This window comes from Oncorhynchus keta, chromosome 2 (assembly GCF_023373465.1).
Source record: "Oncorhynchus keta strain PuntledgeMale-10-30-2019 chromosome 2, Oket_V2, whole genome shotgun sequence".
NCBI lineage: Eukaryota > Metazoa > Chordata > Actinopteri > Salmoniformes > Salmonidae > Oncorhynchus > Oncorhynchus keta.
The window spans coordinates 73,994,941-74,016,342 of record NC_068422.1 but is presented as its reverse complement, the minus strand read 5'-3'; the positions used below and the strand labels follow the sequence as shown (position 1 = coordinate 74,016,342).

Below are 21,402 nucleotides of genomic sequence, written 5' to 3'. Positions count from 1 at the left end.
TGTCAATCACAACATTCTTGTTGGCAGACTCGACAGCCTTGGTTTCTCAAATGATTGCCTCACCTGATTTACCAACTACCTCTCTGATAGGGTTCACTGTGTCAAACCGGAGGGCCTGTTGTCTGGACCTCTGACAGTCTTTATGGGTGTGCCATAGGGTTCAATTCTCGGGCCGACTCTCTTTTCTGTATACATCAATGATGTTGCTCTTGCTGCTGGTGATTCTGGTGATACAACTCTCCTTCCGTGGCCTCCAGCTGCTCTTAAACGCTAATAAAACTAAATGCATTCTTTTCAATTGATCGCTGCCCGCACCTGCTCGCCCATCCAGCATCACTACTCTGGACGGCTCTGACTTAGAATACGTGGACAACTACAAATACCTGGGTGTCTGGTTAGACTGTAAACTCTCCTTCCAGACTCACATTAAGCATCTCCAATCCAAAATTAAATCTAGAATCGGCTTCCTATATCGCAACAAAGCATCCTTCACTCATGCTGCCAAACATACCCTCGTAAAACTGACCATCCCACCTTATCTCAGCTCACTGCAGTCACAGTGGCATCCGTTTTGTCACCAAAGCCCCATGCACCACCCACCATTGCGACCACACGCTCTTGTTGGTTGGCTCACCAGTCACCAAACCCACTGGTAGGTTATCTCACTGGTCAGCTCACCCAAAGCAGCAATTCCTCCCTTTGGTCTTCTTTCTTTCCTTCCAGTCCTCTGCTGCCCATGACTGGAACGAATTGCAAAAATCTCTGAAGCTGGAGACTCACATCTCCCTCACTAGCTTTAAGCACCAGCTGTCAGAGCAGCTTACAGATCACTGCACCTGTACATAGCCCATCTGTAAACAGCTCATCTATCTAACTACCTCATCCCCATACTGGTATTTATTTATTTATTCATTTTGCTCCTTTGCACCCCAGTATCTCTACCTGCACATTCATCTTCTGCCGATCTACCATTCCAGTGTTTAATTGCTATATTGTAATTACTCCACCACCATGCCCTATTTATTTCCTTTATTTACCTCATTTGCACTCACTGTATATAGACTTTCAGTTTTCTTTTGTTCTACTGTATTATTGACTGTATGTTTTGTTTATTCCATGTGTAACTCTGTGTTGTTGTATGTGTCGAATTGCTACGCTTTATCTTGGCCAGGTCACAGTTGCAAGTGTGGTGTCAGGAAAACAACCTCTCACTCAACAAAGCAAAGGAGATGATCGTGGCCTTCAGGAAACAGCAGAGGGAGCATACCCCTATCCACATTGAAGGGACAGTAGTGGAGAAGGTGGAAGGTTTTAAGTTCCTAGGCGTATACATCACAGACAACCTGAAATGGTCCACCCACACAGACAATGTGGTGCCTATTCAACCTCAGGAGGCTGAACAAATCTGGCTTGTCACCTAACACCCAGTCAAACTTTTACAGATGCCCAATTGAGAGCATCCTGTCGAGCTGTATCGCCGCCTGGTACGGAAACTACAGCGACCTCAATCGCAAGGCTCTCCAGAGGATGGTGCAGTCTGCACAACGCATTACCGGGGGCAAACTGCCTGCCCTCCAGGACACCTACAGCACTCGATGTCACAGGACTGCCCCCAAAAATTCAAGGACAACAACCACCCGATCCACTGCCTGTTCACCGCGCTATCATCAAGAAGGCGAGGTCAGTACAGGTGGATCAAAGCTAGGACCAAGAGACTGACAAACAGTTTCTATCTCATGGACATCAGATACGTATGCCATTCGGCCACATGAACGCTCCTGCAGCTTTTCAGCGGTGTATGGAGGAGTGTTTGGAAGGGCTCCGGGATAACATCTGCATTCCTTATCTGGACGACACGCTAGTTTTCAGTAAAACATTCGACAGCCATGTGAATGATGTGTGAAAAGTTTTGCAGCGTCTCAGAGAGTATGGCATTAAACACAAACCAAGTAAGTGTGATCTCTTTAAACCCCAGGTCCGTTATTTGGGCAGAATAGTGTCTGCAGAGGGCAGCCGAGTTGACCCAGCCGATCTTGAAGCAGTAAGAGCATTGAAAGAAATCAGACCAGAGACTGTGGGCCAGCTCATAAAAATGCTTGGTTTACTCACTTACTACAGACAGTACATCAAAGACTTTTCTAGGAGTGCCCGCTGCCTGTATGACCTCCTGAAAGCATATTCAGAGAAATTACCTGACCACCCACGGAAAACAAAAACAAAGAAAGTAAGTCATGTGGTGCCCTCAAACAAGCCAATCCTGTGGACTGACCAGCATCAACAGGCACTTGAACAGCTGATTGAGTGTTTGCTTCACCCACCAGTTTTAGGTTTCCCTGATTTCACTCAGCCATTTGTTGTACACACTGATGCGTCACACCAAGGCTTGGGAGCAGTTCTTTATCAAAAGCAAGAGGGGAAGCTTAGGGTCATTGCTTATGGCTCTCGAACTTTAACAGCAGCTAAGAAGAACTATCACTACCACTCGAGCAAGCTAGAATATCTAGCTCTAAAATGGGCAATCACTGATAAGTTCCATGACTATTTGTACTATGCTCCGACCTTCACTGTATACAGCGATAACAACCCGCTCTGCTACATTCTGTCTACTGCAAAACTGAACGCAACCACTTCCAGATGGGTTGCAGACTTGGCTGATTTCCACTTTACAATAAAGTACAGGCCAGGCAGAGAGAACGGTGATGCAGATGCTTTGTCAAGGATGCCACTGGATGCAGTGTCACTGACGAGAGAATGTTCTGAGGAGCTTCCACCAGACACCATTGCCGCCGCGATACAAGCAGTTGAGGTACAGAAAGAGGCTGTTGTACCTTGGTCACTTTCAGCTGCATCTATGTCAGTATCTGCTGAAGGCGAGACAACCACTGCAACAACCAGCTCGATCCCAAAAGATTGGAGCAAAAGAGCAAAAGAAATTCAGACAAAATGTCTATTCAGAGAATGGGACAAATTGACAATAGACAGTAATGGCATTCTGTACAGAATCACTACAGCCCGCAAGCAGTTAGTTCTACCAGAGCAGTACAAAGGTAAAGTGATGGAAGAGTTGCACAATAACATGGGACACCAAGGTACTGACCGCACTGTACCACTAGTACGGGACCGCTTCTTCTGGCCAATATATGCAATCTGACATCGAGCACTATGTGACTAACACTTGTAGCTGTGTCAAGCAGAAAAAGCCAGCCCATGCAACAAGAGCTCCTGTGACAAACATTGTGACAACACAGCCATTTGAACTGGTATGTATAGACTTCCTTCATCTCGACAGATGCAAAGGGGGATATGAGTACATCCTCGTGATTGTTGATCATTTTACACGTTTCACTCAAGCCTACGCCACCACGTCAAAGTCAGGTAAAAATGCTGCAAATCTCATCTTCAATGACTTTGCCCTGAAGTTTGGGTTCCCATCCCGCATCCACCATGACCAAGGGGGAGAATTTGAAAATCAGTTGTTCCATCAGTTAAAGAAACTCAGCGGCATGGCGGGGTCCAGAACAACACCCTATCACCCGATGGGAAACGGTCAAGCGGAACGCATGAACAGAACATTGTTGCAAATGTTAAAGACACTAACTGAGACACAAAAGTCAAATTGGAAGGAGTCTCTGAACAAAATGGTTTATGCCTATAACTGCACCCGTTGTGAAGTGACTGGCTATTCACCATTTTATCTTCTGTTTGGGAGATCACCCAGGCTTCCAGTTGATATGCTCTTTGGATTGTGCACAGAGGCAGATTCCAGTAACCAGCGAGAATACGTGGAGAACTGGAAACGAGGGATGGAAGAAGCATACGCCATTGCAAATGAAAATGCTCAGAAAGCCGCTGAAAGAAGTAAGAAGTACTATGACACTAAAGTTAGGAGTCCAGTGCTACAGCCTGGCGAGCGAGTTCTGATTAAAAACCTGACACCAAGAGGAGGACCAGGAAAACTCTGTAACTATTGGGAAGATACAATTCACACAGTGGTGAGACAAATGGGTTCAGCCCTGCCGATTTATGAATTGAGACCAGAAAGGGGTAGGGGACGCTCCAGGGTCCTGCACAGAAACCTGCTCATGTCCTGTGACCACTTACCTTTTGAGACACAACCAGAAATGACCAAAGTGGACAAATGTCAGAAAACAAGGAGACACCAGCCTGCATCACAGCCTCTACATTCTGATGAAGACAGCGGGGATGAATATGACCTTCATCATGAGCCGCTACAGGTTCCCACATCTCCTATAGTACCTGAGGAGAGGAATGCTGAAACAGCGAGAGAGTGGGAACACAGGCCCCCAGCAGTGAGACAGACAGTTGCAGTGCCAGTCCCTGATATGCTACCAGCACAGCCTCTTGTTGAAAAGCGGCTGGTGGAGAAAACAACAGTTAAAGACTTGCCTGCTGAAAATTTGCCTGATGATCGTCCACCAAGTTTTTTATTTATTTATTTTACCTTTATTTAACAAGGCAAATCAGTTAAGAACAAATTCTTATTTTCAATGGCAGCCTAGGAACAGTGGGTTAACTGCCTGTACCTTGGACTAGTAACCTTCCGGTTACTAGTCCAACACTCTAACCACTAGGCTACCCTGCCGCCCCAGTGTCTGTCCTTCATATACTGATGCTGCTGAACCTGAGGAACCAGCCTACCAGCTGCCACAAAGAGAGAGACACCCTCCAAGACGTATCACCTATGATCAGCTTGGTATCCCTTCCTGCTACAGTATCCAGCCACAGCCACAGTTGTTCCCTGTTTACTCTGCACCAGGACTGGTTCCATGGCTGCCATCACTACAGCAATGTTACTTTCAGCCACCTTACATGTATGGGCTTCAGCAAACATGAGGCTACAGAGTTGACATGTTTGACCATGTGCATGAAACAATTTGCAGACTATGCATATAGATGATTAAAATTGATGGACTGTTGATCAATAGTATGAGAAAATACTGCTTATGTTATATAGCTGGTCAACAGATATGGACTGTGAATATAACTTGTTAGTTATATTTGAACTGTGACCCTTGACCTCTGCTCAAGTACTACCTTACAGAAGAGGATTTCTTGGTCCAGTGCATACAGACTGTTGAAGAAGGGAAAGTGTGACAGGTTAAAGGAAATATTCATAGCCTGTTATACATTAAAAGGTATTAGCAAATTCATAGTATGTGAGGATCTTAAAACATCTAAGGTTAAAAAGATGCATTCAGTATTAGTTGATAGAGATTGATAACATTCATATAATTGTGTTAAATTGTGTTAAAATCCGTCAAGTGTACAAAGGGTACGAATTGTGAGAGTAATGTGTAAACATTATATTGATTACTTTATTTTGTGGTGCCAAAAAGTGTTAATCTGTGATCTACGAAATGCTCTTAATCTATGAGCCACAGATCGATTGCTCTGGTCTCCACCCATATTCCTGGGGAAATCGCGGTCTTTTCTCATTGAACTAAACATTGAATTGAGAATACAACAACGTATCACTCTCGTGATTATTTCTCCCCTGTTTTCAGGGGCGTAACATTAGCCTATCATGTTCTGTGAGCTTTTATCACTAATCACCTCTGCTGATGACACACGGAGTAATTGTCAGGCTGACATGTAGCACTTAAAAGCTGACACTAACAGGTGCTGAGCCAGGGAGGCTTGATGTTTCTAATGCTACATGTAGCGGCGATCTGCTTTTAATAATGCAAACATAGAGGAGGTATGAATATACGTGTTGCCATGACTCTTGCCCACTGGGCTGCATGTATTCAATGAGTCGACTCTTGGACTACAACAATAATGTATTCTGATTGCCAACAGTAGTAGTCTGTTGAATGTGGCACTTGATAATCAACTGTATAACCATACTCATTGTGGAGTGATTGACCTGTGCTCAGCCACTCTCTCCTTGCAACATGATGCAGGCAAATTATGAGAAAATCAACTGCTGCAATAGGGTGAAGGCAGAGGTTGAATATGAGTACAGGCAGAGAGAGAGAGAGGTGGAGAGAAGGAAAGAGAGAGACAGACAGACATACAGTGGTAGGATCTTAATTTGATCCAGCAGGAAAATACAGACATACAGGCAGACATGGTCCATAGAAATAGGCTGTTCCAGTTCTGGGTGGATATGTGGAAGATAACTAACTTGGTGATGTCACAATGCCCCTTTACCAGGGAAGGAGAACTAGTTGTTATAAGGGAACATTATGAGGTAACATGTTGCCATGGAAACACACTTATGTCATAATCTCAGACCACATTAAAACGGTCAGACAAGCTCAGGTAGAGCGCATTAGCTACATTCGAACGATCTCCCAACCTATAACTGATTTGATTGATTACAACGGTACACTACCTTGTCGTGACATGGGTCAGAGACTAAGTGACCCTGTCCCTGAAGTATCCCATAGGGAGAAACCAAAGGAGACACAGGAACATAAAGATAAACCCAAGGAGAAGAGGATCCCTCAAGCCCTGACCTTTCTTCAGCTGTTTACACTGCTGAGCTGCGTCAAGGTGAAGAAAACACCCTTTGATCCCTCCCAGAGTGGTGATGGGAGAAAGGGAACAACGATAAACGATACAAACAACAATAATGACTCTGATACTGGTGAGTGTTAGGAGGTGTATATTGATTAGTGCTGCTACATTGTACAATTATCTAGGCTCCACTTGGAAAAAAACAGGTCATGTGTCTTAGAAATGTTTCACTTACAGGCTTGGACTACTCTGCAGGTGACGTGAAAAGGATCAAGGACAAGAGTAAAGGAAAGGTTGGGGGAGAGAAACATAGCATTGAATCTCAGGACCACAAATGCAGAACGACACAGGAAAAAGAAAAAGAAAACGACATTAAACAAAGACCTAACTCGGTAAGACATCCAAACTTGCTTATAAATGAGGATTAACCAATGCATTTGACAACTGATAAGGAAAACACAGCATATTGTGTTGAATCTGATTCTTTGACATGGCTTGACAAATGTGATAATGTCACAATGCCCTTCGGATGGGGTAGGCCCTAATAGTTATTAGGAACAGTCTAAACAGAATCCATGGAACGTCCCAACTCTGACCTTTGATGTTGAAATTGAAATAGTTAAGGTAAGGGTTAGGGTTAGGGTTTAGGGTAGGGACGTCCCAAGGATCACGGACAGCACTAACCCTAGTTATTATGGGGTAACATTTTCACATGGAAACACACTTAGGAAATACTATTTGTTGCCAATCAAGCGAGAGCTCATTGGCTACGTATATTCAACATTGATATTGTAGTTTGAAATGTCAGTAGATTTCTAACTGATGTACTTACTGATTGCGACACTGAGGTCTCCCCTGAGGAGCAAGCAAAGAAGACGCAGCAGAAAGAGAAGAAGAAGAGCATCCATCCAGCTGTGGCGGCCCTGCAGCTGTTCACTCTTCTGCTGTGGTGGGAAAGTCAAGCTGAGGAAGTCTCGTCCCTCTCAGAACAGACAGAGTAGAAAGGACCAGGACAAAGATAATGCATCTGATACTGGTGAGTGTTATGGGGTGTCTGCTGATTAGATATAGAATGAGATTGGCTCCACTTGGAAGAACGTGTCTTCAAAATCACAATGTCTAATCTACACAGGTTCAGACTTGTCTGGAGGTGACGTTACAACCAAAAGGGTCAAGGACAAGATTAATGGAAAGGTGGGGAGGGAGAAAGACCAGACTATAGTTCAGCTGTTGAAATCATCTCAGGACCACGAACCCGTAAGTACAACACCAGAAACAGACAAGGGAACGAATTCAGGACAAAGACCTAACTCTGTGAGACAACCAAACATGCTGTATCATTTTATTGTGAGCAAAATATCTTTCTGATAATGCTGTGTTATCATTGGGTGTTATAATTGTGTTGTGCAGGAAAATCGAAGGACACGCCGGCAAGTGAAGACCCCTGTGGAGGAAATTAACATAAGACCTGACTCTCCGACTCTACCACGTGCCCACGTAAGTTACTGAAACCTAAATTACTATACAGACAGACAGAGATTAAAAGATCTAGACAATTTCCCCTCTGACCTCAACCTCACCACCCTTTTCCTCCGGGTAGAGCTCCCTCTCTCAGTTTTCCCTGGCTCGGAACCTGGCCATCCTCCCGCTGGACTGGCAGCTACCCGGAGTCCCTCTGCCCACCTCGTCTATGGCAACTAGGACAGAGAGAATGCCATCCTCTACCAACACTTCGACACATGAGCAGATGGAAACACAGACATCAGATATGAACACAGACACACGGACCACTTCTACCTCTCAGAGCCAGATCTCTATGGTCTCATCGGAGACCATGATAGATCTTCACACGTCAGACTCCATTGCCCAGACCTCCACTCTTGACATGGCACTGACCCCTGAGAGCACTAAGGACATGATCACTACTGATGAGGATGTGAAGGATGACTCTGCTAAAGATTTGATCTCCACCCTAACAGACACCTCTATGAAGAAATCCATCATTGAGACCAGCCTGGAAGACCTCATCGCTGAGTATGAAGATGACAATGAGCTGAAGGATATGGTTGCCTCCGCTACCCCTGCTACTGATAATGCCAATGAGGATGCAATGCTGCTGGAGATTGCAGCACTTTTTGACTGATTACATGTTGACAGTGGAGACCGAGCTGCCTCTGCATCTCTGAAGAGCCAATAGGCCTAATGAACATTTCAATGTAGCAAAAGCTATACTTTGATCAATTAATAAAGCATTTTTTCTGCAGCAAATTTTCAGAGTAATTGATTAGCACACATACTGTATGTATTGTTTTATCACCTTGAATGGTGACAGAATAGAGAGCTTTTAAACGATTGAATTAAGTATTAAAATACCAGGTGAATAATGCTCCATTAGAAAATCACTTTAAGAATTTAGGTATTTTATGAATTCTCACAGGGGAGATTTCGGTCAAACTGCACTTTTCTGTCTCTGTCATGCCTGTGGTCTGCATGGATAATGAGCTGAGAGAAGCAGTAGTAGCAGCACATCGTTTAGGGCTACAGCCAAGCTGTCCCTCACCTGAGAAACCCCCTAGTTGTACATGAGTGTACTCTCCACAATATAGATCAGCCTGACATCAACATACTGTTGACAAAGTAGACTTGGAACTAACTAAATCAACATAACATAGATACTGTACATGTATGAAATTAAGCATGACGTTTTTGAGGATTGTTAATCTAGATGCAGAACATATTAACTCTGAAAGGGGAGGGAGAGAAGAGAGGGGGATGACTGGGTGGATATAGAGGAGAGACAGTAGGAGGGATGGTGAGATGTATCCATCTATGGAGTTTTTTCCGTGTGACTTTCACTTTTACTTGAGTAATTTTCATGAAGTTATCTTTACTTTTCATATGACAACTGGGTGCTTTTTCCTCCACTGGTCATCAGCCGATACATTCTCTCCCTGCATATGGGACACTTCAGAAGATGACGCGTGACACCGTTTAGATGATGATGATGATGATGATGATGATGCAACGTTCGCTATAAACAGGGCAACTTCCCCGTTCTGTGTAGCCTACATGATGCTTTGGAAATAAAATTAGGAATTAGAACTCTAGAATGGATATGAACCTTCTTATGATGGTCTAAAGGGTCAGCCATTTTGGTCAGGGAGTTGGTCAAACATGATTTGCCAGTGCTGTGATAAAAAAATGAATTTAAAAAATGATCTGCATTGTAAATTTGTAATAGCCAGCCAGTTTAATTGCAATGATTCCATACATTTTTCAAATTATGCCAATATGCCAACATTCTATTTAAACAATGCAGTCAATCCACAGCTATACACTGTCTGAGAATAGTTGATGATAGGATTTGACAAGTTGTGAATGCATCAAGTACTGATATTGTATAATATAATATCACACACAGATTTCCAAGAAAATAAAAATGTTGACATTTATGGTCTGTTTACATATATTTTAGAGGATATTTATACCGAAACAGTATTTATAATTATACAACAATATTTTGGGGTTACAACTGCCCTATCCCATCTGGACAAGAGGAATACCTATGTATGTAAGAATGCTGTTAATCGACTACAGCTCAGCATTCAACACCATAGTACCCTCTAAGCTCATCATTAAGCTTGAGGCCCTGGGTCTCAACCCCTCCCTGTGCAATTGGGTCCTGGACTTTCTGACGGGTCGCCCCCCTGCTGGTGTAGGTAGGAAACTGAAATTCTGATCCAAGATGGCGTAGCAGTCAGACGTCCTTGTCCTGTCGTGTCCCTTGTATATATCGCTTTACATATTTTTCGTAGCATATCCTTTAAAATATTTTGCTAAACCTCATCATCTAAATACTCTCCTGCAACCCACCTCACCCAATGTGGCGTGGATCTGCTTTTTTTCGCGAAAGTATTTATATTTACTTCGGATCTGGAATCCCTCAACTGAAGCTAGCCAGCTAACTACCAGGTATCAGTCAGCAAACCATTGCCAGCGGTCATCAGCCAACCTTCAGCTCGGAAAGCTCTCGCCAGTTCGAATAACGTGACTCTAACCAGAGCATAACGGACCTGCTATTTTTATCCCTGGATTCCTACCGCAAACTGAATATTTTCATCTGGATCTTCACAACAAGCTAATCGCAATCCCGGATGACTACTCCTGGCTAGCGTTTCCATCCCAGAGCAAGCACCAATTTAGCTTGATTCTAGCCCGGCCAGGACTCCTGTGCTACCACCGAAGCATACTCCTGGGCTACAATATCGGACTGCTAGCTACCTAGAGCTACTTTGAACCCAACTAATTCCACGACTGTTCTATCGACGCCACCGCACAGAGAGGCAAAAACAGACTTACCCCCATCGCTAACTTTCTAGCCCCTGCTATCTGCTTGCTTGCTAGCCCGGTCTGCTAACTGCTAGCTTGCCCTGGTCTACTAGCTGCTAGCTTGTTTAGCTCCGACCTACTAATTGTTAGCTTGTTAGCCTGCTAACTGTCTGAATCATCGTGTCCCCAGCCAGCCCAACCACTCACTGGACTCATATGTTCACTTGGCTACGCATGCCTCTCTCTAATATCAATATGCCTTATGCATTACTGTCCTGGTTAGTGATTACTGTCTTATTTCACTGTAGAGCCTCTAGTCCTGCTCAATATGCCTTAACCAACCATGTTGTTCCACCTCCTACATATGCGATGACATCACCTGGTTTAAACATCTCGAGAGACTATATCTCTCTCTTCATTACTCAATGCCTAGGTTTACCTCCAATGTACTCACATCCTACCTTACCTTTGTCTTTACACTATTTCTTTAATCTATGCTATCGTGCCCAGAAACCTGCTCCTTTTACTCTCTGTTCTGAATGTGCTAGATGGCCAGTTTGTATAGTCTTTAGCCGTACCCTTATCCTACTTCTCCTCTGTTCCTCTGGTGATGTGGAGGTTAATCCAGGTCCTGCAGTGCCTCGCTCCACTCCCACACCCCAGGTGCTCTCATTTGTTGACTTCTGTCAACGTAAAAGCGTTGGTTTCATGCATGTTAACATTAGAAGCCTCCTCCCTAAATCGGTTTAATTCACTGCCCTAGCACACTCTGCCAACCCAGAAATCTTAGCCGTGTCTGAATCCTGGCTTAGGAAAACCACCAAAAACCCTGAAATCTCCATTTGTAACTATAACGTTTTCCGCCAAGATAGAACTGCCAAAGGGGGCGGTGTTGCAATCTACTGCAAAGATAGCCTGCAGAGTTCTGTATTACTTTCTCAGTCTGTACCCAAACAATTTGAGCTTCTACTTCTAAAAATGCACCTTTCCAGAAACAAGTCTCTCATTGTTGCCGCTTGCTATAGACCTCCCTCTGCCCCCAGCTGTGCCCTCCATACTATATGTGAACTGATTGCCACCCATCTATCTTCTGAGCTTGTGCCACTAGGTGACCTAAACTGGGACATGCTTAACACCCCGGCCATCCTACAAACTAAGCTTGATGCCCTCAATCTCACACAAATGATCAATGAACCTACCAGGTACAACCCCAAATCAGTAAACACGGGCACCCTCATAGATGTCATCCTAACTAATTCGCCCTCCAAATACACCTCTGCTGTTTTCAATGAAGATCTCAGCGATCACTGCCTCATTGCCTGCGTCCGTAATAGGTCTGCGACCAAACGACCACCCCTCATCACTGTCAAACTCTCTCTGAAACACTTCAGGCCTTTCTAATCGACCTGGCCAAGGTATCCTGGAATGACATTGACCTGATCCCATCAGTAGATGATGCCTGGCTATTCTTTAAAAGTGCCTTCCTCACCATCTGAAAACCCCTCTCAAAAAATGTAGAACTAGGAATAGATATAGTCCTTGGTTCACGCCAGACCTGTCTGCCCTTAACCAACACAAAAACATCCTGTGGCGTTCTGCATTAGCATCGAATAGCCCCCGTGATATGCAACTTTTCAGGGAAGTTAGGAACAAATATACACAGGCAGTTAGAAAAGCTAAGGCAAGCTTTTTCAAACAGAAATTGGCATCCTGTAGTACCAACTCAAAAAGGTTCTGGGACACTGTAAAGTCCATGGAGAATAAGAGCACCTCCTCCCAGCTGCCCACTGCTCTGAGGCTAGGAAACATTGTCACCACCGATAAATCCACTATAATTGAGAATTACAATAAGCATTTCTCTACGGCTGGCCATGCTTTCCACATGGCTACCCCTACCCCGGTCAACTGCCCGGCACCGTCCACAGCAACCCGCCAAAGCCCCCACCATTTCTCCTTCACCCAAATCCAGATAGCCGATGTTCTGAAAGAGCTGCAAAATCTGGACCCCTACAAATCAGCCGGGCTAGACAATCTGGACCCTCTCTTTCTAAAATTATCTGCCGAAATTGTTGCAACCCCTATTACTAGCCTGTTCAACCTCTCTTTCGTATCGTCTGAGATTCCCAAAGTTTGGAAAGCTGCCGCGGTCATCCCCCTCTTCAAAGGGGGTGACACTCTAGACCCAAACTGCTACAGACCTATATCTATCCTACCCTGTTTTTCTAAGGTCTTCGAAAGCCAAGTTAACAAACAGATGACTGACCATTTCTAATCCCACCATACCTTCTCCAATATGCAATCTGGTTTCAGAGCTGGTCATGGGTGCACCACAGCCACGCTCAAGGTTCTAAATGACATCATAACCGCCATCGACAAGAGGCATTACTGTGCAGCCGTATTCATCGACCTGACCAAGGCTTTCGACTCTGTCAATCACAACATTCTTGTTGGCAGACTCGACAGCCTTGGTTTCTCAAATGATTGCCTCGCCTGATTTACCAACTACCAAATCGGAGGGCCTGTTGTCTGGACCTCTGACAGTCTTTATGGGTGTGCCATAGGGTTCAATTCTCGGGCCGACTCTCTTTTCTGTATACATCAATGATGTTGCTCTTGCTGCTGGTGATTCTCTGATCCACCTCTACACAGATGACACCATTCTGTATACTTCTGGCCCCTCCTTGGACACTGTGTTAACTAACCTCCAGACGAGCTTCAATGCCATACAACTCTCCTTCCGTGGCCTCCAACTGCTCTCAAACGCAAGTAAAACTAAATGCATGCTTTTCAATTGATCGCTGCCCGCACCTGCTCGCCCGTCCAGCATCACTACTACTCTGGACGGCTCTGACTTAGAATACGTGGACAACTACAAATACCTGGGTGTCTGGTTAGACTGTAAACTCTCCTTCCAGACTCACATTAAGCATCTCCAATCCAAAATTAAATCTAGAATCGGCTTCCTATATCGCAACAAAGCATCCTTCACTCATGCTGCCAAACATACCCTCGTAAAACTGACCATCCTACCGATCCTCGACTTCGGTGATATCATCTGTAAAATAGCCTCCAACACTCTACTCAACAAACTGGATGCAGTCTAACACAGTGCCATCCTTTTTGTCACCAAAGCCCCATACACTACCCACCATTGCGACCTGTACGCTCTCGTTGGTTGGCCCTCACTTCATACTCGTCGCCAAACCCACTGGCTACAGGTTATCTACAAGTCTCTGCTAGATAAAGCCCCACCTTATCTCAGCTCACTGGTCACCATAGCAGCACCCACTCATAGCACGCTGTTAGAGGAAATTATAGTTTAAATGATTAATTATGTATACATTTTTTATTATAACCATTTATTCTAATACTATTATGTTATGGCATGAAAGGTATGGGTTCTTGGTTAAGCTGTTACTGAAAATGTAAGTAAAAACAAATTAATTGTCTGTACCTTGCGGGTTTAAGGGGGAGAGATGATATAGCTTTTCAGACAGATAAGAATGTTTGGTTTGTGTTCCATTAGTGGAGAAGATATCTTTTAGACAGATTGGAATGTCTGGTTTATGAGGGGAGTAGAAAACATCTCAGAACCTAAAAACACTGGGCTTTTGTGAGAATCGGAGAGAGTGTGGGAAACTGATGATGTCATTTTCAGTTTATAACCTGTGGAAATATGTGTATGTGGTCAGTACTCTCTGGAATTAAACTCTCTTACCTGGCTTTTAAGACTGGTCTCGATCTACTTCATGCATAATTAATGAACTTACACCTCATTAATGATACTGGAGAGAGTGTGAAATTGATTTTGGCTATAAAACATATAGGAATTTAGAAATTCCACTATCACACGCGCTCCAGCAGTTATATCTCACTGGTCACCCCCAAAGCCAATTCCTCCTTTGGTCTTCTTTCCTTCCAGTCCTCTGCTGCCTATGACAGGAACAAATTGCAAAAATCTCTGAAGCTGGAGACTCACATCTCCCTCACTAGCTTTAAGCACCAGCTTTCAGAGCAGCTTACAGATCACTGCACCTGTACATAGCCCATCTGTAAACAGCCCATCTATCTAACTACCTCATCCCCATACTGGTATTTATTTATTCATTTTGCTCCTTTGCACCCCAGTATCTCTACCTGCACATGCATCTTCTGCCGATCTACCATTCCAGTGTTTAATTGCTATATTGTAATTACTTCGCCACCATGGCTTATTTATTTCCTTAACTTACCTCATTTGCACTCACTGTATATAGACTTTTTGTTTTCTTTTGTTCTACTGTATTATTGACTGTATGTTTTGTTTATTCCATGTGTAACTCTGTGTTGTTGTATGTGTCGAATTGCTACGCTTTATCTTGGCCAGGTCACAGTTGCAAATGAGAACTTGTTCTAAACTAGCCTACCTGGTTAAATAAAGGTGAAGTAAAATAAAATAAAATAAATAAAAAAACATCTCCACTTAGCTGACCCTCAACACTGGGGCCCCAAAAGAGTGCGTGCTCAGCCCCCTCCTGTACTCCCTGTTCACCCACGACTATGTGGCCATGCATGCCTCCAACTCAATCATCAAGTTTGGAGATGACACAACAGTAGTGGGCTTGATTACCAACAACGACGAGACAACCTACAGGGAGGAGGGCACTCGGAGTGTGGTGTCAGGAAAACAACCTCTCACTCAACAAAGCAAAGGAGATGATCGTGGACTTCAGGAAACAGCAGAGGGAGCATACCCCTATCCACATTGAAGGGACAGTAGTGGAGAAGGTGGAAGGTTTTAAGTTCCTAGGCGTATACATCACAGACAACCTGAAATGGTCCACCCACACAGACAATGTGGTGCCTATTCAACCTCAGGAGGCTGAACAAATTTGGCTTGTCACCTAACACCCAGTCAAACTTTTACAGATGCCCAATTGAGAGCATCCTGTCGAGCTGTATCGCCGCCTGGTACGGAAACTACAGCGACCTCAATCGCAAGGCTCTCCAGAGGATGGTGCGGTCTGCACAACGCATTACCGGGGGCAAACTGCCTGCCCTCCAGGACACCTACAGCACTCGATGTCACAGGAATGCCCCCCCAAAAATTCAAGGACAACAACCACCCGAGCCACTGCCTGTTCACCGCGCTATCATCAAGAAGGCGAGGTCAGTACAGGTGGATGAAAGCTGGGACCAGGAGACTGACAAACAGCTTCTATCTCATGGCCATCAGACTGCTGAACAGCATTCACTGACTCAGAGAAGCTGCTGCTAACATAGAGACTCAAATCAATGGCCACATTAATAAATGGATCACCAGTCACTTTAAACAATGTCACTTTAATAATGTTTACATATCTTCTAGTATCATTTCATATGTCTATACTGCCTCTTCCGCTCAGCCATCGCTCATCCATATATTTATTTATATGTACATAGTCATATTCCATCCCTTTAGATTTGTGTGTATTAGGTAGTTGTTGGTGATATTGTTAGATTACTTGTTAGATATTACTGCACTGTCGGAACTAGCACAAGCATTTCGCTACACTCGCATTAACATCTGCTAGCCACTTGTATGTGACCAAAAATGTGACCTAAAATGTCATTGGTTTGATTTTAATTACACAATTTCTGATATTTCTCATGCCTTTTATTTTCTTGCAGAAGTAAAAACAGGAAATGCATCACTCCACTGCCATTCATTCCAAATAGACTGGTTTGGATTTCTTTCAAACGAAAATAGCTGCCATTATCACTCCATTCTATAACTTTGAGCGATTATGACATAGCCCCTTTAGTAATTTAATAGGATCTCTATGGAGTTGACCACCAGACGACAGGGGCAGATAAACTGTCTTTCTCTGTGTGTGTGTATTGTATGTCGTATGGAGAGAGCACTACTTTCCTCTTCACAAAACATTGATAAATTAGAGTACCATTGTTGTAGTGTCGCATCTCGTTGTATGACACCACATTCTTTACATCAGCTCTGCTGTCTGGGTACCTCCATGAGCTCTACCACTGTCCTGTCCACCACAGATTAAGATTTCTACATGGCCATTTGGGGCTTCTTTACGCTCCACCTGCCACACAGTGATGATTTCTCTGTTATCTCATCCCAGCTAAGGAGGCCAATGGAAATGTATTTTTTCTTCCATGCTTTTTTATATATCATTATATCAAGGCAAGACATTGCCTTTTACTTCAGGTCCCACATCCCATGGGATATAAAACACACCATCTCATGGTCTTACTGCTTTAATGCAGCTCATCAATACTGCTCCTTCACAGGTCATTAACATACGGCTTTTACACAGCCATACACTATGCTGTATAGCACATAACACTGCTAAGCAGGGCATTGACATGGACCACCATAAAGAGAGAGCGTGTATCACCTCTACCACTAGTGCTGGCAACAGACAGAGACTGGTGCTACTGCACTGTAGAACATCCTCTTCCATATTTGCTCCCCATTACATTCAGCTAGCTGCAGTCTATTTATTTTCTATTGTCCATGATCCCTCTCTTCTCCTCTGTCGAGCATATAGCATCACTCAGGCCATTGGTGAGAGTTGCTGTGATGTAGATAAGGCCTCTCATCCCTGACTGATATAAACCAGGCCGTTAGCTAGCAGCGCTGCTGTTGGATGATGCCGTGCTACAGATGAATAATTTAGTTACCATTAGTATGCGCAGTGTCACAGGTGTCTCTCCGCCTTTATGACAGCCAGCCTGATGTCGCCTCTCATCAGCTTAACAACAGTGACCCATGGACCCGCAGTCCACCTACACCAACCGTTACTGTGTGACAATAGGGTGTGTGAGTGTGACGTGTGTGAGAGTGTACATGTGGTGTGTGTTTGTGCGTGCATACCTGCAAACCTATTGTTAGTGGTCTGAGTGAAATTGAGTGAAAACTACTGTGATACATCCAGGTGCCTACAGAGGTGTTAGCCTATCATGTTCTGTGAGCTTTTATCACCAATCACCTCTGCTGATGACACACAGTGTAATTATCAGGCTGACATGTAGCACTTAAAAGCTGACACTAACAGGTGCTGAGCCAGGGAGGCTTGCTGTCTCTAATGCTACATGTGGCGGCGATCTGCTTTTAATAGTGCAAACATAGAGGAGGTATGAATTGACGTGTTGCCATGACTCTTGCCCACTGGGCTGCATGTATTCAATGAGTCGACTCTTGGACTACAACAACATTGTATTCTGATTGCCAACAGTAGTAGTCTGTTGAATGTGGCACTTGGTAATCAACTGTATAATAATACTCATTGTGGAGTGATTGACTTGTGCTCAGCCACTCTCTGCTTGCAACATGGTGCAGGCAAATTATGAGAAAATCAACTGCTGCAATAGGGTGAAGGCAGAGGTTGAATATGAGTACAGGCAGAGAGAGAGAGGTAGAGAGAAGGGAAGAGAGAGACAGACATACAGTTATAAGAATTTAATTTGATCCAGTTTGCAACAGCAGGAAAATAATTCTGCAGTAACAGGAAATGTGAAATATTATGTGGATTATAATTAATGGAGATATTTTTGTAGGCTTTGATACATTGTTTATTTGGGCAAAACTGGAAATGGAAAATGGAAATTACAAACTTACAAAGCCTTTTGTAATACAAGTTTGCATTTCTTGTTCTGCAGTACAAGTCTCAGAAACAAAAGAGTGATCAAATTAATATCCTAAATCTGTACAGACAGACATACTGAGGCAGACTAGGTCTATAGAAATAGGCTGTTCCGGTGTTCTGGGTGCATATGTGGATAGGTAACTAACTTGATGATGTCACAATGCCTCTTTACCAGGGATGGAGCTCTAGTTGTTATAAGGGAACATTATGAGGTAACATGTTGCCACGGAAACACACTTATGTCATAATCTCAGACCACATTAAAACGGTCAGACAAGCTCAGGTAGAGCGCATTAGCTACATTCGAACGATCTCCCAACCTATAACTGATTTGATTGATTACAACGGTACACTACCTTGTCGTGACATGGGTCAGAGACTAAGTGACCCTGTCCCTGAGGTATCCCATAGGGAGAAACCAAAGGAGACACAGGAACATAAAGATAAACCCAAGGAGAAGAGGATCCCTCAAGCCCTGACCTTTCTTCAGCTGTTTACACTGCTGAGCTGCGTCAAGGTGAAGAAAACACCCTTTGATCCCTCCCAGAGTGGTGATGGGAGAAAGGGAACAACGATAAACGATACAAACAACAATAATGACTCTGATACTGGTGAGTGTTAGGACGTGTATATTGATTAGTGCTGCTACATTGTAGAATTATCTAGGCTCCACTTGGAAAAAAACAGGTCATGTGTCTTAGAAATGTTTCACTTACAGGCTTGGACTACTCTGCAGGTGACGTGAAAAGGATCAAGGACAAGAGTAAAGGAAAGGTTGGGGGAGAGAAACATAGCATTGAATCTCAGGACCACAAATGCAGAACGACACAGGAAAAAGAAAAAGAAAACGACATTAAACAAAGACCTAACTCGGTAAGACATCCAAACTTGCTTATAAATGAGGATTAACCAATGCATTTGACAACTGTTAAGGAAAACACAGCATATTGTGTTGAATCTGATTCTTTGACATGGCTTGACAAATGTGATAATGTCACAATGCCCTTCGGATGGGGTAGGCCCTAATAGTTATTAGGAACAGTCTAAACAGAATCCATGGAACGTCCCAACTCTGACCTTTGATGTTGAAATTGAAATAGTTATGGTAAGGGTTAGGGTTTAGGGTAGGGACGTCCCAAGGATCACGGACAGCACTAACCCTAGTTATTATGGGGTAACATTTTCACATGGAAACACACTTAGGAAATACTATTTGTTGCCAATCAAGCGAGAGCTCATTGGCTACGTATATTCAACATTGATATTGTAGTTTGAAATGTCAGTAGATTTCTAACTGATGTACTTACTGATTGCGACACTGAGGTCTCCCCTGAGGAGCAAGCAAAGAAGACCCAGCAGAAAGAGAAGAAGAAGAGCATCCATCCAGCTGTGGCGGCCCTGCAGCTGTTCACTCTCTTCTGCTGTGGTGGGAAAGTCAAGCTGAGGAAGACTCGTCCCTCTCAGAACAGACAGAGTAGAAAGGACCAGGACAAAGATAATGCATCTGATACTGGTGAGTGTTATGGGGTGTCTGCTGATTAGATATAGAATGAGATTGGCTCCACTTGGAAGAACGTGTCTTCAAAATCACAATGTCTAATCTACACAGGTTCAGACTTGTCTGGAGGTGACGTTACAACCAAAAGGGTCAAGGACAAGATTAATGGAAAGGTAGGGAGGGAGAAAGACCAGACTAAAGTTCAGCTGTTGAAATCATCTCAGGACCACGAACCCGTAAGTACAACACCAGAAACAGACAAGGGAACTAATTCAGGACAAAGACCTAACTCTGTGAGACAACCAAACATGCTGTATCATTTTATTGTGAGCAAAATATCTTTCTGATAATGCTGTGTTATCATTGGGTGTTATAATTGTGTTGTGCAGGAAAATCGAAGGACACGCCGGCAAGTGAAGACCCCTGTGGAGGAAATTAACATAAGACCTGACTCTCCGACTCTACCACGTGCCCACGTAAGTTACTGAAACCTAAATTACTATACAGACAGACAGAGATTAAAGGATCTAGGATCTAGAATTTCCCCTCTGACCTCAACCTCACCACCCTTTTCCTCCGGGTAGAGCTCCCTCTCTCAGTTTTCCCTGGCTCGGAACCTGGCCATCCTCCAGCTGGACTGGCAGCTACCCGGAGTCCCTCTGCCCACCTCGTCTATGGCAACTAGGACAGAGAGAACGCCATCCTCTACCAACACTTCGACACATGCGCAGATGGAAACACAGACATCAGATATGAACACAGACACACGGACCACTTCTACCTCTCAGAGCCAGATCTCCATGGTCTCATCGAAGACCATGATAGATCTTCACACGTCAGACTCCATTAACCAGACCTCCACTCTTGACATGGCACTGACCCCTGAGAGCACTAAGGACATGATCACTACTGATGATGATGTGAAGGATGACTCTGCTAAAGATTTGATCTCCACCCTAACAGACACCTCTATGAAGAAATCCATCAGTGAGACCAGCCTGGAAGACCTCATCGCTGAGTATGAAGATGACAATGAGCTGAAGGATATGGTTGCCTCCGCTACCCCTGCTACTGATAATGACAATGAGGATGCAATGCTGCTGGAAATTGCAGCACTTTTTGACTGATTCCATGTTGACAGTGGAGACCGAGCTGCCTCTGCATCTCTGAAGAGCCAATAGGCATAATGAACATTTCAATGTAGCAAAAGCTATACTTTGATCAATTAATAAAGCATTTTTTCTGCAGCAAATTTTCACTACGGTCGATATGTGACGCAGCATGTTTAGATTAGACCTATTTGTTTGAATTCACCAAAAATAATAAATATTACTGCCAAGGGAAAAATCAAACCACTACAGGTAGGGGAGAGTGAATATATCAGCATAGAGTTCATTTGGACAATAATGATCCATAAGCATATTGCATTCTGTAATGTATGAAATAACATTCACCCAC

At 43.9% G+C, this 21,402-nt stretch overlaps 2 protein-coding genes across 2 annotated transcripts; both read left to right on the top strand.

Moving 5' to 3' along the window:
- Positions 1–5,473: 5,473 nt before the first annotated feature.
- On the top strand, positions 5,474–21,071 carry LOC127909397 (DNA ligase 1-like). Its single transcript, XM_052470585.1, has 7 exons — positions 5,474–6,214; positions 18,659–19,057; positions 19,165–19,319; positions 19,770–19,959; positions 20,056–20,180; positions 20,334–20,420; positions 20,529–21,071. Exons 2-7 carry the CDS (start codon positions 18,664–18,666, stop codon positions 21,069–21,071), a joined length of 1,494 nt encoding a protein of 497 aa, XP_052326545.1. The 5' UTR covers positions 5,474–6,214; positions 18,659–18,663.
- Positions 6,370–8,748, top strand: LOC127909398 (uncharacterized). The gene is made up of 6 exons (XM_052470587.1): positions 6,370–6,613; positions 6,752–6,875; positions 7,332–7,519; positions 7,616–7,740; positions 7,894–7,980; positions 8,084–8,748. The coding sequence occupies exons 1-6, from the start codon at positions 6,370–6,372 to the stop codon at positions 8,624–8,626; spliced, it is 1,311 nt and encodes a 436-aa protein (XP_052326547.1). The 3' UTR covers positions 8,627–8,748.
- Positions 21,072–21,402: the final 331 nt, after the last annotated feature.